General features: G+C 35.5%; 1 protein-coding gene across 1 annotated transcript; it reads right to left on the bottom strand.

Moving 5' to 3' along the window:
* Positions 1-10,435: 10,435 nt before the first annotated feature.
* On the bottom strand, positions 10,436-13,609 carry LOC149012731 (cation transporter HKT1;3-like). Its single transcript, XM_089160048.1, has 3 exons — positions 12,537-13,609; positions 11,836-12,066; positions 10,436-10,665 (listed from the first exon to the last, which is right to left on the bottom strand). The coding sequence occupies exons 1-3, from the start codon at positions 13,604-13,606 to the stop codon at positions 10,467-10,469; spliced, it is 1,500 nt and encodes a 499-aa protein (XP_089016174.1). The 5' UTR covers positions 13,607-13,609; the 3' UTR covers positions 10,436-10,466.
* Positions 13,610-18,309: the final 4,700 nt, after the last annotated feature.

Raw genomic sequence — 18,309 nt, 5'->3', positions numbered from 1 at the left:
GGGGTCTAGGCAGACTTTTCAACCAGAGAACGGGTTCGGATTGATAAACACAAGCCTTAAATCAGCATTGGACTGGGTTATTGTGCAGGTCTTGGCTCAGTCGAACCTAACCTTGATTTTAACCCTACTTAATACCCTAAAAAGTAATAATAATAAATTTCATAATGTTATAACATTTGTTTATGTATATGCTCTTGCATCATGTTTTGCTAGTATGTGAAACTAGTGAGGTTGGGTGTAATGGGTGCAACTATGGTTGCAGATTGAGTGATTGTGGTTCTCTAACATGGTGTATGCATGTATTGTAATCTTTTCGTTTGTTAATATAAATGATTTTTTTGAGAGAAAGTTATAGCATTTGGTTATCACAGAAAAGAAAATGTCATAGAACTTTCTGCCTTTTAGCCCTTTGACCATTCTAGGGTTCTCTTTAATTCACCATTGACTGAGTGCAGCTTCTTTTAATTGATTTAATGCGTACAAAGCCTGACTAAACAAGATCAATGCTGCAACGATTTTACAGTAATACTTAAAACAAGCATGACTATTGATCCAGGAAGAGTTACGGGACCATCAAGATGTGAAAAGAACTGGCTCGACGAGATCTAATGCATCCTTATCAAGTTCACCCACTAGATGTCATTTTGACCCCTAAATTCCATGGTTTAGTGGGGGGGGGGGGGTTTGGGGCATTTTTAGTTTTCTGATTAGATTTGGATTCTTAATTTGAGTTATTTTCATTTTGTTTTATTTTTTTCCTAATATTTTTAGGGTTTCTTGCTATAAATAGACATCATTGTTAGCTTGGAAAACACACTCTAATTTTGAATAATAATTTTCAATTTATCAAAGTTCTCAAAATTTTTGTTTTACGCTATATTCTGCGTCAATCAATCAAGTCCAACCCAATTCAATCCAAGTCTATTAGAGCGGAGTAGCGGAGCTGGACTAGACTAAACCCAACACAATTGAGTCCTCCAAGGTTAAGATCATGGTGGGCATAGGTTGCACAATAGGATACTAGATTTTGAAAAGTATCCTGAAAATCAAATTTGCTCTACAAGTTCGCAAAAAATTAAAGGGAGAGAAATTTTATGAACCGTTGAAATAGTGGAATTCTATGGGAATTTTTATCAAATACATTTTTGATAAAGAAATGGACCATTCATTTTCCTTTGGATGAATGACACATGTCCATCATTCACATCCAAATGTTCATATTAAATTAAAACAAAAAAATTTATATTATTTAAATCTTACCTCAACTTTTTAATGTAATTGATGAACATGTGTCATTCATCCAGAGAAAAATAGATGGTCGATTTTTTTGTCAGAAATAAACCTAATAAAAATCCAATTCTGTATTGCTTTGAATTTTTATTATGTGCCTGATTTCTCTTGATTGGGGAAGAGAAAGTGGAAGATGCACTATCTCAAGAGATGACAGAAGTGACTATGGGATGCACTATCTTAAGAGATAACCAATTCTGGCTTTCACCCTTCTTTTTCTCACTTCTCTTTATATCTCTAACCCCAGCACTTCTCAAGCATTCTCTATAATCCATGTTTTGTTTTTAATTCCCAAGCGTACTACAATGCATCTTTAACTAATCCAGCTTCTAATTACCCAAAGAATAACTATAATAATATACTACAGATTCTAATATGATAATAATAAGCTGTAGTGCCTATACATATCTTTTTATTATATTCCTTCTCCTTCAATAAAAAATTGAAAATATGTCTAGAAGTGGAAATCGGAACGGTTTTGGTACGTGTAGAATTTGAAAATTACCAATCGAAATCGTACCTTACAGAATTTATACAGTATGATATTTACAAAAACGGTTCAGTATTGTTTCAGTGATGGTTGGATGGTAAAATTATTGCTTTTTAACAAATTGGTTTGGGTACCATATGTTCTATGAGTACAAATCCATTTTAATTTAACAACATTATGCTTAGAACCTTATATTCACTAGAAGCACAACTAAGTTGCAGCAAGCTTACGGGTGGTTGAATGGTAAAGCTAGTGCCTTTCAACGCACGTAAGTCTTGGCAAGATGTCTATTTCTATTTCTTAAAAAATTAGTTTGCTAATTAATTTTTATTTCTTTAAAAATTAGTTTGCTAATTTTGTACACTTCTAGACAACCGATGATATGGTTCCATAAAACTAATAATTCAGTTTTGGTACAAATCATACCTAATTTTGAACAGTGTGATTTGGTGCGGTTTACAATTGATACCCTTAATCGCTTTACAATGAAGACAAATTTAGAGTTTAATATTTTCTATGGAGAAAGGGGAATCTAGTATAATATACTATATTATATTAAAATAGACAAAGATTATATTATGTTATATTAAAACCGACGAAAATACAAGAATAAATTACAAAAGGAATTAGAGTTCAACAAAAATACATGTCTGTTGAATAACACCTGCATTTACTAGCACCTTACACAATGATGATCGATCCAATTGGTCATGTAAGGCTGCGTTTGTTTGCTGGAATAAAGGTGGGGTGGGAAAAACCCCTTTTTTCCCACCCCACCTTTGCAAACAAACGCAGCCTTAGGGATCCCAACCATCAATGTATCACCATTTCAAAATTTGTGCATTTGGTGGATGCACAACTTATATGATATGGAAAATACTGCAGGTAAGATTCTTCAACCATTTAGATTTGAAAGCTTCTGGGTGCATGAGGATTCCTATGCAAATCTTTTACATCACTCCTGGAGTTCTCCCGTGCGAGGATTTCCTTCATTCTCTTTGGCAAAAAAGCTCAAAACTCTCTCCAGCAATTTAAAAAGTTGGAATAAATCAACAGTGAAGAATCTGGAATCCAAAGAGGAAGATCTCAAAAAACAGATTGACCTTCATGATCAACTCCCTTCCAAACAACGGTCGGAGTAGTACATGAAAGAAAGTCATTTGGTAGCTAAATTGAAGTTGGTTCTGAAACAACAAGCAGACAAATAGCAACAAAAAACTTGCATCAATTGGAAACTTTAGGTTAACAGAAACACTAGATTCTTTCACCAAAGCACTTTAGTGCGAAGAGCCCGAAATAGAATCCGCATCATTAAACAGAATGGACTTCAATTCATTGAACAAAACGATATAGCGGATGCTTTTGTCGTGCATTTTTAAAGACTGTATTCTTCATCTTCTCCACAAAGCAGTGATGAATATTTCAACCCTATCAAAAACAAACTTTTCGAAAATGATCGGCTATGGTTGATGCGTCCTATCAATGATGAAGATATCAAACTTGCTATTTCGGTGCAAATGGCCTCAACTCCCCCCATTCAGATGGTTTCCCAGGAATTTTTATATCAAAACAGCTAGGAGGAGGTTAAATTTGATGTTCAAGCTATGGTCCATCAGTTCTTTGACACATGTACATTCTCCAAATCACATAATTCTACCTTCTTAGCATTGATTCCGAAAGTAGATTCGCCTGATACAGTAGGAAACTTTAGACCTATTAGCCTCTGTAACATGAGTAACAAAATTATCTCCAAGATTCTAGTATCTTGCCTGAAGAAAATTCTCCCCGGTTTAATTTCCTTTCAACAAAATGGATTTGTTAAAGGCAAACACATTCAAGACAATATATTGATTGCTCATGAACTTATGAACAAAATCCATCGACGCAAGCAAAGGAAAAATGGTATCATGGCAATCAAATTGGATATGAGCAAGGTGTATGACAGATTGGACTGGAGCTTCCTCAAACAGGCCTTACAGGACATACGGATTCCCAGATAAATGGATACATTGGGTCATGTTCTGCGTTACTACCGTCACCTACATTCCGCTAATTAATGGATCCCCTACTTCTATGATACATCCTACTAAGGGGTTAAGGCAAGGTGACCCTCTATCGTCCTACCTCTTTGTGTTATGTGCCGAGCTGTTGACTTCACACTTGGAATTGAAAGTTCAAAATAAGAAATTAAAGGGTCTTCAATTAAGTAGAGGAGGAGAAAGACTCTCTTATCTCGCTTTTGCAGATGACTTAATTTTGTTTGGACAAGCCTTAAAGAAGGAAGCCACCATTTTTGCATAGGTAATCCAACAATATTGTGATCTTTCTGGTCAAGAATTGAATTTGAGATAAACAAGAGCTCACTATAGTCCGTACACCTCGGTTGCTATGAAAAGAGAGTTGCCATTACAATTTCACATCTCCTTGACTATGATGGAGGATATTTATTTGGGAATTCCACTCTTTCCAATAAACTGAAATGCAAACATTGTGATACTCTCCTTGAACGAGTTAACAAGAGATTATAGGGATGGAAATCCAAGTATTTGGCATCTCCCGGAAAGCAGTCTTAATTCAGTCAACTCTTACAGCTTTACCCTCACATTATATGTCTTGTTTTCGACTGCCATATTTGATACTACAGACTTTGGAGAGAGAAAAATGAGAACATTCTTTTGGTCCAATGGAGATAAGCAATAAGTGCACACCATTGATTGGAATACTATATGCTCTCCCAAATCTTAAGGTGGTCTGAGCATTCGCAATCTCTATGTTTTTAACCTAGCCCTTCTGTCTCGGAAGGCATGGGATTTACACGTAAATCCTCAATCGTTGTAGGGGCGGTTGATGTTGAAGAAATACTGCCACAATTGTTCCTTTTTGGAGGTTTCCCCTTCTCATACTGATTCCTGGGGTTGGAGATCTATTCTAATGAGTCGAGATTTAATAAAAAAAAAGTATTATGTGGCAAGTAGGAGATGGACAATTGATCAATCTGTGGACAGATAGTTTGATCCCAAATACAGCTCTTGACTTAGGTTGTTATCCTTCCACTTGGCTTGCTCCAACAAAAGTGGCACAATTCATTAATCCTCGCACTCACTATTGGAATAGAGATGATTTGCAGAAGTGGTGGCCTCCAAATATGGTCAAAAAGATTCTTGCAATACCATTACCAATTTTAGCTCAGAATGACCGATTGATCTGGCACTAGATAGCTTCGGGAGCGTTCTCAGTTAGATCAGCATACAGGCTGGCCACAAGTAACTCTCCCTTCTTGGATCCATTTGCTACCATGTGGAAGAGATTTTGGCAACTACACCTTCATCCAAGAGTTAGCCATTTTCTCTGCTACAATAAAGCTCCCAACAACTTCCCTATTAAATCAACGTGGATGCTCTTGTTCCAATTTATGCCTACATTGTGGGGAGGATCAAACGACACCAGATCATATTTTGGTACAGTGCCCCTTTGCAAAGTCAGTATGGGATGCTTTACAATTGCCCTTCATGTCTTTAGGAGGGTCCCTGGTGGAAAAGGTAATACAACTGGTGAATCAATGGCACAACAAGACAGCTATTGATCTAGGGAATGCCACTCTAACAACATTATGGTTATTATGGAAAGCCTATACCAGCCAATTTGATTCAAGCGAGACCACCTCTCCCTCACTGGTAATATTTAAAATTTGGAAAGGTCTTCAATTCTATTGCCAGTACTCCAGGAAAGAGCAGACATACAACACTAGTAATCTCATCAAATGGGTAGCCCCTCTTTCTTCCCATACAAAATTGAATGTCGACGGGTCGCTTTTTAAAGATCGAAGAGTTGTGGGCTATGGAGGAATTGAAAGGGATCACAAGGGTCATATGCTTTTCTGCTTCGGTCGGGGAATTGAGGTACATTAGATCCTCATGGTTGAAGCTTTGGCAATCCGGCAAGCTTTATTGTGCGCTATCGATTTTAAATTGACAAAGATCGAAGTTGAGTCCGACAACCAAGCTCTCATTAGCATCTTAAAGAATCCTCTCAATGAAGCACCTTGGAAGCTCTTCCCAATCATCACAGACATCTTACAACTCTCAACTTCCTTCAAAACTATCTCCTTCATACATGTTCTACGTGAGGCCAACATGGTAGCGGATACTCTAGCAAAGGATAGTGCTCTCTCTCAGGAGGCCTTCTTAACTATCAATACCCCACCCCCTCATCTTCTCTGGCTTTTGTTATTTGATATATTAGAACTAGGTTGTAATAGAGGTTTTTCCATTAAATAAATTAAACTCTTTCCTACCAAAAAAAAAAACTTATATGATAAGAAACCCTAATGACTAACGTATGTGATAAGATATCAATTGCCCATAAAAGTTAAATAATAAATAAATAAATAAATAAATAAAAGTAAAACCATTTATTGTATGATTTAAAAACTATTATCATTGTTACCAAAAAAAAAAAAAGTATTATCATTAGTGTGTATATTTTAATTGGGTAAATTATATATAAATTTCTTGTGTTTGTAATTAATTATATCTACTATTCCTAAAAAAAAAATTAATTACAGATGTCCTCCTATTCTTAAATGTTAAGAATTGAAAACTATAAATAGACAACTCTACTAAAGCAATAAATGGACATATATAATTGATTTTTTTCTTCAGAGATAATAGAAGCAATTGACTGTAAACCCAGAGGGTTTATATATAATTTGCCCATTCTAATTATAAGATGTTAAGAACTTAAGATAGTGCATTCACCATGAATAGAAGATGATGAATTTTAAAATTCTTAATTAATAAAACCATTAAATTATGGGTAGTATAAACTATAATGCATATTATGTGTTGATCAAAGTAGATGAAGAGGTTAAGTTCCTCTCTCCGACTAGAATTGTATGATTAAATTCTTTAAGTATTCATAATCAAGGTCTCTAACAATGGCAAAATGTTACATTCAAAAGAAAATATTAAAACTTTTGGGAAGTGGTTGTATTAAATATAAGGGGTTTAATTAGAAGTCTCCATGATCACTTTTAAAAGTTGGTCTTTTTTTTCTTCTTTCAGTGAGTATGTTCTTTTGTCCTCTTATATGTTCTCACATTTATGGGTGGAATATTTAGTCCTGCACCGAAAGTGGACAAACATAAATTTAGATGTTCGCATATCCCTGAACATGATTTTAAAATTGTATAGGGTGGCTTTGAAGCCACTTGTTAGGTTTTAGTAATAACTCAATATATAGTAACCAATACAATCTCTACAACATGAACTATACAATACACTATTCTCCATGGGTTAGTAGTAATCCAAATGCTAATCCCTGAATTTCCCTTTATTCTTTAACCATTACTTAATTTAATCTCAATCGAGAAAAAAATATAGTAATAAGAAAGTGATCATAGTGGGAACCCTTAGTTGGAATATATAGATTTTTTTAATTCTAACCCACTTTCTTAAAAGGTTATGAGTTTCCATAATTGTTTGAGCCAAAATTTCACCATATCAATGTAATTTTTCGTTCTAAATATTCAAAACGAATACTTTAGTATTGATATTATACTATGTTCATAGCTGCCTAACTCACTTTTCTAGCTAGACAGATATCATGTAAATGTAACCTACCAAAGGGGGTGGGGGTGAATAGTTTATACATAGTGGTTTGACTTGTCCAAATTAACTTACAAAATAAATTGGGTGCTGATGAACTCCTTCTTCTCTGATCAATACCACACTCAATGTTGTCATCGATGAAGCCAAATAGAATTGTACGTAGAACTTCTCCTGGAACTAGTCTCGAGAGGATCAGTGGGCTGGTCAGTCACTTCTTTAACTCTTCAAACACTAACTGACACTCTTTTGACCATCAAAGTTCATTCTGAGCATTTAAACTCTTAAATGCCTTAAAGAAAGCTGCACATCTATCACCCGATCTAGATATAAATCTATTCAATGTTGCGACTTTTCTTGTTAAACTTTGAATTCCTTTCATAATATTACTTGGAGCTCTCCCTACTGGTCATAAATGTTGTATGAGGTTAATATTCTTTTTTCATGAGAATTTGATTATAGCCTGAACATGCATCCATAAAACTTTGCATTTATTGACTAGAAGTTGCATTTATTAACTGATCAATTCGAGGCAATGGACAAGAGTCCTTAGGACATGCCTTGATTAGATTTGTATAATACACACACATTCTTGACTTCCCGTTATGCTTCGGAAACTCAATTGGCTGAATGAGGCTTGGGTTCTTTAACTTTTCAACTTCAACCTTCATCACCTTGTGTTTTTGCACTAAATAGTTCATCCTCCTTTGCTTCACCGGTTTGACTATGTTATCAACCCAAAGGTTGTGTTCCGCACATCTCTATTCAGACCTGGCATGTCTTCTGACCATGCAAATATATCTAAATTTTGCTATAAAAAACTCATCAACAACTTTTTATCTTCATCAAACTGTTATGCTCCAATCATGGTTCCTTCTCTGGGTCATCAAGCTTTAAAGAAATTATTTCCAGCTTTTTTACTGGTTCTCCCCTTTGAATTTTTTTCCTCATGTCTCTTGTCCATAATGTCAACAGTTAGGGCCAGGGCTTTACCTTGGCCTTTGTTTATTTAAGGAATGTTGTATAGCATTGCCTTGAGAACTCCTGGTTCGACCTACATTCGCCAACTCCTTGTTCTAGAGGAAATTCATCTTCAAATGTCCCATGAAGACAATCGCCCCTACTACATTTAATTTGTTGAGGATCATGTTATGCAATGACAAACTTCTAACCACCAAAAACATTGTCACAATTGTTACCATCTTTAGTTGACTCCATAATATTATTGTCATTTCTACTGTCCCCTCTAGGGGAGTTGATTCCCTAGAGAAGCCAACTAATCTAGTTCCGCAAGGCTTTAATTTCACAGAATCAAGTTTCAGCTTTAAGAAAGCTTCGTATGACAAAATGTCTACCGAAGATTAGGTGTCCACCAAAATTCTATGTTCATCTTGTTTTTCAATTTCTGCAACTATTACAATTGCATCATCATGTGCTTCCTTTATTCCATTCATTTCTTCTTTTGAAAATGTTATTTCCTTCCTCTTTCTAATTCATTTTGCCACTGACTGTGATTCTACCAAATGAACAAACCTTGCATGTGCCTTTGATTTGGCCACTGAACTCAAATCCACACTTCCCAAAATTGCCATGATAGGAGTTCGCTTTCGTGTAGGTTTCAGATTTTCTTGATCCTCAAGCTGAGAATTTGCTTGCTCGTCCTTCTTCACTTCTTCATCCTTTTTTGGCTCTTGTAGATTCCTTCCTTGTGCATGGTTGATCTTTGTTTTGCTATTGGCCTCCATTCTTGTGTTGCACATAACGATTCAGGTGACCTGGACTAATCAAATGTTCAATCTCATTCTTTAGGACTCTGCATTCGTCTGAACTGTATCCATGATCCTTGTGAAAACGAAAAAAATTATTTAGATGTCTATATTCTGCTCTAGGTATCATCGGAGAGGCCATCTCAAGAATCTTTGGTGTTGGATTTGCATCAATACATATGATCTTCTGGCATTTAATGGTGTATACTGATTAGAGTCACAATGTTGATCATTCCTTCCACCTCTATTTTCATTCCTTGCAGAATTTTTGTCATTCCTCCTATCTCTTTGATCATAACGGCAAGGTTCCACTTTCTTTGTTTTTATCACTCTTGTCATAAGCTTCCTTCCTAGCTTGCAAGATCTCTTGCATGTTTGCATATTGATTACAATGGATTGTCAATTCTGCCAAACTTGCTAGTTTGTCCATAGTCCGAGACGGCAAGTGCCGTCTGTGGGCCCTGAACATGCATCAGCCGCCCTTTCAGTCCTTGGTGGACTCCGGTGACTCTTCTGTAATTGCAAATACTCTCCTGGTTGGGGTGTTTGTATCTGTCTCCGCTCTCGAATCTTGTCTGTTTTCTTTTCCTTTTCCTCGAGTTGGTTCGCTAATCGTTGTTCGACCCTTCTGATGACGGGAATGTCTTCTTCGCTTCCGTTTGGTGTCCTTGTGGGTGGGCCTTCGGCTCTGGTTTTTACCTTGCTTTGGTTTCCTCCTCGGTTGGTGTCCCCTTTTTTGTTTTGTATTTTTCCTCTTCTTGGTGGTGGTCTTCTACAAGGTCATCAACTTTCATGGGGTCCATTTCCGAACCTCTGAACTTGACTCGAATGGTCCACAACTGTGTTACTTGAGCTTCGGATTCACGGTCCTGAAACCATGGTTTAATGGTTAAAAATCAAAGGAATTTCACATTGGTCCCCTCCTTGGTTTTACCAGTAAATGGTTGGTTTTGCCCATAACACACTAGAATGTCGTAGGGCATAGAATATTGTTTCCTTAATAGATCAAACAAGCTCATATGGTTGCCTATGGATATTTATAAAACTGAAATGGAGTTACAATGTACGTATTCGTGTTTGCACTCTTTCTAATCTCTTAAAGATTTAAATAGCAAATTGCCTTTCTGACAATGCATGCATGCCATGTTGGTTTTGTCATCTATTCATCTTTTGAGCCAATTTTACTTTAGTTGACAAGCAAAAATTATTCAAGCATCCAAATACTCTACTGACTAGAATAGATATATGTAATTACAATACTTGAAAATATTCTTACTAAATTACTAAAGAAAGTCCTCAACTTCTATTTATTTTTCAGGCGAGTATCCAACCTTTACCACCATTCATGTTAAACTTCTGAAGTCTTCCAAAAAACATTAGTATGATGAGCACTAGCTTCCCTTGGTTGCTCCATCTCCCAGAGAATCCATACCACGCATCCTTGCAATAGCCATCATGCTTTAGTTGCCTTTCACAACTATAGCCTGTTGTGAATCCTACATTTCCATATGCACTACAAATGATATATAAACAAGTTAAAACCTGAAATGACCCAAATATATAATTAAATATGCAACTAATGTTTGACTACAGACTACGACATTTTATTTTTATTTTTTTGTAAAAACTACATATTACAACTTTATACATGATAGTGAAAAATGGAAACAGAAAATCCCATCTTCCTTTGTCTCATATCCCAATTATCCTTTATATACAGTATAGTAGGAAAAGAAGGAATCGACCACCTTTGTGCAGCTTCAAGTATATCTTTATTGTTTTTTCTCAAGAAAAGTATTTATGGACGATGACTTACTTTCAATTGATATACATGTCAAGCATGAAATTTATGAAGTTCCTATGGAATATATATTACAAAAAGAGATCAACCAATTTGCCTAGAATCCAAAATTGCATTTTTCTCAAAAAAAGTATATATGGACGATGACTTACTTTCAATTGATATACATGTAAGCATGAAATTTATGAAGTTCCTATGGAATATATATTACAAAAAGAGATCAACCAATTTGCCTAGAATCCAAAATTGCATTTTTCTCAGAAAAAAGTATATATGGACGATGACTACACTTTCAATTGATATACATGTAAGCATGAAATTTATGAAGTTGCTATGGAATATATATTACAAAAAGAGATCAACCCATTTGCCTAGAATCCAAAATTGCATTTTTCTCTTTTTCTGTTTATGAGAAAGAAAGTGGGGACGGAATATGCACTCTATGGTGCCCATCTTGCTGTAATTAATATTCATATTAGGAAAACGATATGATTTGTTTTTTTTTTATTCCTTCCACTAATATCGATCTCTACCCTTGTAAGCAGAATGTATCCTTCACAAGAGTATAAGCTATGCTGATATGAAAACAAATAAGGAATTTTTTTTTGGCTGTAACCCATGTTCCTGCCACACTAATCATTCGTGTTGAAATGAAATTTGTAAGGTACGGTATTTGTAAAATAAATAATCAAACTTAAAGAAGATACATTGAAGTTGATGGCCAGTATCTCTTCTTTTTTTGGTATAAAGTTGACGGTATCTCAGGGGAAGACAAAACAATAGGAGCACCACCTTAAAGCGTGTGCATGTATATGTGTATGTATAGCTCTACCAAAAAGAAAGAAAAAAAATGTATATGTGTATAGCACAAAGTGTACTTACCTGATTACTTCAACGACTATATTCAACACACTGAAGTTGATGGGATCCTCTTTCATGTGTTCCCTCTCAGTGATGCAGATGATGATTATGAATATGGCCAGATAGGAGAGCTGTGAAAAGACAAGGTTCTCCACTAGCCTTTGCTTTCTTTTCTTCCTTTTCTCACAACTTGTTAGAATACTCTTCTCATCATCTTTTGTGGGCATAAAGCTAGTGTAAGGAGGAAGATACCTGCGAAACATATAAACTATTTGTAATTTGCTAAACATAAGTGTCTTAATATATACAAAAGTACATTATCACGAAAGAAAACTACTAGGGTTATGGTTTAACCATGCTTAATTGCTTGAACTTTTAAACAATCTCCATTCTTGTTGGAGGCTTGGACCCAGGGGCAGCAGGAAACATTCCTGCAATTCTCTGGTTAGAAATGCTGACATGCATTAATCTACTTGGAAAGGTGATTACTCCAACTTATTAGCACCTGTGCATAGGACAGAAGGAACATTCCTGCAACCTGAATTGATTCCCCTCCCCCACCCCCCACCCCCCGGCGTTGGTGCCCAGCAAAAATTGTTAAGGTATGATTGGAAAAACTGTGCTGAACTCTGCTTATGCAGAAGTCTTTGGCACCAAGTTGGCCCTTATCAATTTTTAAAAAGAGAGAGAGAGAGAGAGAGAGAGGGGTGAAGGTGACTAACATCATTACAACAAATAACACCAGTATCGCGGGTGCAATAACTGCAAGATCAACAACGGATTCACCAGCCTGCCTGGAATTCACGCACTGGAATAATGCAGCAACCAGCTTTTGATAGCAACTGAGACCATTCAAGGCTTCTGAATTCCACTCCATGCAGCAGAATATAATGAACTGAATCGCTATAAACACAAAAACTGTGACAACCAGAAGGCAGGAGTGCAGAAAAGGGAGAAAGTGACAATATCCTATTTCACTGGAGTTTTTCATCAACAAGTAATTTGGTTCTGGTCTGTTTGTTAATCTGCCCAAAACCCATATCAGAAATCGCAAACATGGAGCGTACAATGTGTTTCCAAGAAGCCCTTGAGGCATTACAACAAGAAGCAATCCTGGATTTTTTATAAACACAATCATGTTTTCATTTGTGGGAAGTAGTCCACAATTTGCAAAGGTAGAGACCGTAGTGAACACACAGAATGTCCCTATATGAAGACCCTTGTTCTTAAGGACTTCTCTTGCACTTGGAACAAAGTCCATGTACATTGAAATCAATCCAGAACCCACGACATGAATAACAAGCGAATAACACCACCCAACGTAACTCAAATACCTGACTGAGTTAAGTTTTAAGACATCACTAACTGAAGTGCCTGCATCTACCAAACTTGACTCAGTTTTGTAAGAACTTTGGTGGTGGGTAACTGGTAAGTCTGCGTTCTTTTGGGTTTCTTGTTTCTTCATCTTGAAATAAGAACAAGAAATTTCAAGCGTTGAAACAAAACCCTCACCACCTAAAACCATTAAAATGGTTAACACAATAAGTTGGGTATTGGAGAAAAACTCCATTTCAATGGTAGTCATACTTGAAATAGTTGAGGCTGACACAGACATAAAGAACATATCCAAGTCATTTGCCCTGTATAACTCAGTTCTAGGTTTCAAAACCTTCAAAACTAGGAAACCAACTACTGATAAACACATAAAATAACAAACTTCAGCCCAAAAAGGGTTTACAAGGTGACAAAGACGCTCAAATTTTTTCCTGATCAGAGAAATAAACTTGCCCATCCTCAACTCTTTTCTGAAAAGGTTAGCAAATTTTTCGAGGTTTGCACGGTAACGGAGTGCTTGATCCGATCCATTTGGAGGAGTTTTTATATTTTTTTGTTTATTTTACAAGTCAACATATGTTAAATGTCTATGATCTTTATTCTATTTTTTTTTTTTTTGGGCATATTACATATGCTGCTAATAAGGATTGAATCTATGTCCTTTCGACTGAGAAGTAACGTTTTCAACCATTTCATCAACCTCCATTACACTTTATTCTAATTTGCTTACCCTAATTGACAAGTAGTGCAGTATTAAGACAGGATAAGAGAACAAAAGGATAACTTTAAAAAAAAATTAAAGAATATAAGGCATGATAAAAGAAGAGATATGTTTTTATTTTTTGATTTTTTGGAATTTGGAATAAGAGATATACATGTTGAAGTGGGTGATCTAATGATCTCATTGATGACTGAATTAATTCCGTGGTCTGTTTGAGGTTCTTACTTAATGAAGGAGAAAGTTTGTTTTTTCTATACCATAGCTACTCATCCGATGCACCCCAAACTCAGCCAAACCAAGTTTAGTGGATGAGCTGAATTAACACTTACCAGCAGCAGCAGGTCAGCCAAAAATTAAAGAATATAAGGCGTGATGGTCGAAGTGGTTTTCGAATCTGAATACTCTCCCATCAAGAATACTTAATTTATAAAATTTATCTTCCACCATTCATGGAAGGGGAAGACCATTTTTGGAGGTGTATAGACTCCATTAAGGGTGTCAAATCTTATGATTTTGATTAATTATGCTGTCTAGTGTGAATGTTTTTCTAACACAGTAGGGACAACCTCTTATATTAAGACAATAAGATTAAGAAGGTCTAGTTCAAACTTCTTTCCATCCATGCCATCCCCACCCCTCATATTCGCTGAGCCTATCTGCCCCTAATCCAAACTTTTAAATGGGACTGGAAATTAATGTCTCTCTTGGATGTTCAATATATCTATTTTTGCCCGCCCTTGTTATATGATATGGAAACTAAAAGACCGGATCTGTTATGGTTTGAATTTGATTTTTGAATTCAATTTTTGGATTCAAGTTTTTAATTTTGAATTCAAATTTGAATATTGTAAATGAATCTTGTACAACAGCCATGTTTATTTATAAATATATAAGACTTACCTATCAAGGTAAGCAACCTACTTATCAAAATTAGAGTTTTTCTTTGCATTCTTTGCATCAAATTCACCATTGGACTTCTTGGCTTGTTGAAAGCTTCTCACCTGATTACTCACAGAATTCCAAGCTTTAAATAAATCCTGTCCGCAACTTCCTCCTCCTATTACTCATCGGAGTATTGGACTGATCTTTCATTTTCTACCTTAATCATTGTAAGGATATAGCGGTGGATCATCTCAACCAGACAATGTAAATAACGGAATGTGTGGTTTGATTGGAAGGCGGTTGATGGATCTAGGATTATAATTTTCAAGTTTTTTTTTCCCGCCAAACATAAAAAAAGAAATACATTCAAAGAAACAAGTCGGGGGAAATCCTCCCAGCAGGAACAAAGTACAATGGATCAAGTCCTCAAAGTGTCAATATTTTCAGCTCTAGAAATATGAAATACAACACAGTTATCAAACCCCAACAAAGAATGCTTAATAAGTTGAAGTAAGTTAGAACAGTGCCAATCTAGATCACTAGAATGGTCATGTAGACTGGAGACTATTGCCTTACAATTAGAAAAGAGCTTGATATTCTTGATCCCTAAAATAGAAGCCACTTGAAGGATGTCATACATTATCGCTTCTAGCTCCACTTGCTGTGCAGACAAAGCCCAACTTACGAGCAACTATGAAAGACTTAGAGGATGTCTTGATAAGCAATTTTCATGTAGCTGAAGTATTGCGCATTCAAATTCAGGTGGTGATGTCTGATTTTCCCGATCAAGGTGTGGCCGTTCTACTATACACCACCTCTTTTATCCACCTCTCAGAAACTTAGTTCAGCCACTTTTTGTATGAATGATGTTGTAAATCAGCTCCTTTTTAAGCTGTTTTTTAAAAAAATGGAACAGGAATCACATTCAAGTAGCTTTTTTTTTTTTCCTTCCTGCGATGGTGGATGATTTTGACATGCAAGGTGAAGAAAAGAGATGGGTGACCTAAGGAAGAGTGTAAGTGACAACTAGAGAGTAATTTAGTTATATCACTTTGCATGGGGTTTTTATGGTAATTTAGGGTATTATGGTCATTTAATATTCAAAAATTGAATTAATAAACAGAATTAAGACCAATCTATTAAATGTGAGTACCAATAATTTGAAGTGGACTACCAATAATATTTGACAGGGGGATGCAAACAGTTTCACCTCCACTTAAGGGAATTACTTTTTATATATATTAGGAATGAGGTAGTTAAATAATATACCAGCATAATCGAATCGATGAACTTTTCACTAAGAGGAATTGGATCCTACTTGTGTAGTTATGGTTTTCACCATTGGATGCACACCACATGAATTCTATTAAATTTCTATTGCTCTAACACATAGTTCGGTTTGTTTTAAAGAAAATCGGATTTTTCTACTTAAGTTAATTATACATGCACATTATGTTTTGAGCGGCTAGAATTTAACAAAATACACATGACATGCGTCCAACTATGTGCAAATCAAAAAATGTCAATTCGAAACAGTGGAGAAGTGAAATACCAAATTTGCCCCTATCATGTTCCTTCCTTAACTATGTCGAAGCCCTAACCCTATTCTATTGCAGTTGTACACCTCTGTCAATCCCTCTCCTGCGAGATTTGATCAGCCAAACTGCCAAAGAAAGCCTGTATTACCAATTTACCATTACCAAAAGAGTCAAGCGAGATTTGGACTTACTTAAAAGTAAAATTCTAATGCAGATGTTAGCTTTTGGATTGTTAGGAGTACATGTAATAAGTGTCAAATCTGAGGGGGTGGATGTAATTTACTTAAAATCATATCCACGTTACCCCGTACCTCCTTATACTTGCTTGTTGGCCCATGTTAAAAAAAGAATTTCCCGGTATTTTGGGGTTCAAAGGCCCATGTTAATAACGCAGGTCTGACAAATCGTTTCCTGGCCCTATAACAAGAATCCATACCCAACAACAGAAAAGAGATTAAATATATGGCCCAACCCATGTATTTGATATGGTACTAATACAATTTCAGGTAATTTTACATCATAAATACCAAATGATAAAAGTGCCACATCCGTTACTGTACCATATTTATTCAATGCAAAATAGTTTTTATGTGTAGTACAAAATCAGTGCAATATGGTTCATTTGTATCATTTTTCCATACCATTATGATACCATATATCAAATGGTACAACTATATCATATACCGATACTATACCATATCTCTTTGGTACTATAAGTACAGTATAAGTGGAATATTTTTTATTTTAATGAGGCACACAGTATGAATTGACACTCTTGACAGATCCCTCTTGGTACTTGCATGTGTGCACATGCGTGTGTGTGTGTGCGTGCGTGTATGCGAAATTCTTATCTTATCTTACTCCACGCTTTTTGCTTCCCAAATCATATGAAGGTATCAATTTGGGTTCAGCTGCAGCCTGTGAGCCATGGTATCACCATTAGACTTCTCAGCTTGTTGAAGGCTTCTCACTTAAACTCACAGGATCTAATCCAAGTTTTAGACTGATTTTCCATCTCAACTAGACAAATGGATTTTTGGTGGGCACACAAGATAAGTTTTCTTTTAATGTATGGAAATTGGGATATTACATATTCCATTGACAATAGTTGAACTCATGACCTCTTCACTAAGAAATATCGGTCCGACTAATCAAGCAACCCTGCATTGACACAAGTGATTGAAGCATTGCACATTCAAATTTAGGTGTGATGTTTGACTTCTCGGATTGGAATCAACTACTACTGATTTTGATCAAGGCTTGGTTGTTCTAGTCTGCACCACTTTGTTATCCATCTCCCAAAAACTTAGTTCAGTTACCTTTTTGTATGAACGATTTCATCGCAAAACAAAAAACCTTTCATATGAATGATGTTGCCATATATCAGGTGTTTTTGTGTGTGTGTGTGTGTGTGTTTGGAGATACAACAGGAAACCCACATCCATTGTAGTCCACTACAAGCATGCACTATGTATTAGACTTTAAATTGTAGTAGGTTGGGCCCTTGTAATTTATTTCCTACTAATCAAAGAAAAAAGGAAGAATATCAAGGACAACCAAAGTTAATTAGTATAAAGCATACAAACTCAAAAATTATGCCAAATTGAAAACACTCCCTTTTTCATTAAAATGATTAATTAATTAGAGAAAATGAGTAATATACTCTTAATTGTATTATTTATATTTTATCGTATAATATAAGATAACAAACGAAAGAAGAATAAGGAACTTTTTAAGAAAAAAAGGAAATGAAATTTAGAATTTCCGTATATTAGGTGCAAGTGTGCAATATTATAAAATCGTAAGAGATTACAATTAATATAGAAATTATGAAATAATTTAATCATGACTAAGTGCCTGTTTGGTTACTTGAGTCAAGAGATTTCTAATTTATAGATTTCAAATTTACGGGGTCATGGTTCATAAAATTAATTTTTTTTTGGCTTTTTGGAACTTCTTAAGGGCTTTTTGGTCTGAGTGGGTTCACTGATTTCATCTTTGGAGTTTTATAAAATATGT

This window comes from Hakea prostrata, chromosome 6, assembly GCF_041222555.1.
Source record: "Hakea prostrata isolate BN-2017 chromosome 6, UWA_Hpros_2, whole genome shotgun sequence".
NCBI classification, from domain to species: domain Eukaryota; kingdom Viridiplantae; phylum Streptophyta; class Magnoliopsida; order Proteales; family Proteaceae; genus Hakea; species Hakea prostrata.
Note: the sequence above shows the minus strand (reverse complement) of the source record. Positions and strands in the feature narration are given on the sequence as shown.

What these genes read in the sequence shown, in the direction of transcription:
- LOC149012731 (XM_089160048.1), bottom strand. Translation starts at nt 13,606, where the DNA reads ATGGGCAAGTTTATTTCTCTGATCAGGAAAAAATTTGAGCGTCTTTGT. An exon ending in GTGTTATTTGTTGTAATGAT is followed by an intron (nt 12,067 to 12,536) that starts GTTAGTCACCTT and finishes TATGTTTCGCAG; the next exon opens with GTATCTTCCTCCTTACACTA. An exon ending in ATAGTCGTTGAAGTAATCAG is followed by an intron (nt 10,666 to 11,835) that starts GTAAGTACACTT and finishes TATCATTTGTAG; the next exon opens with TGCATATGGAAATGTAGGAT.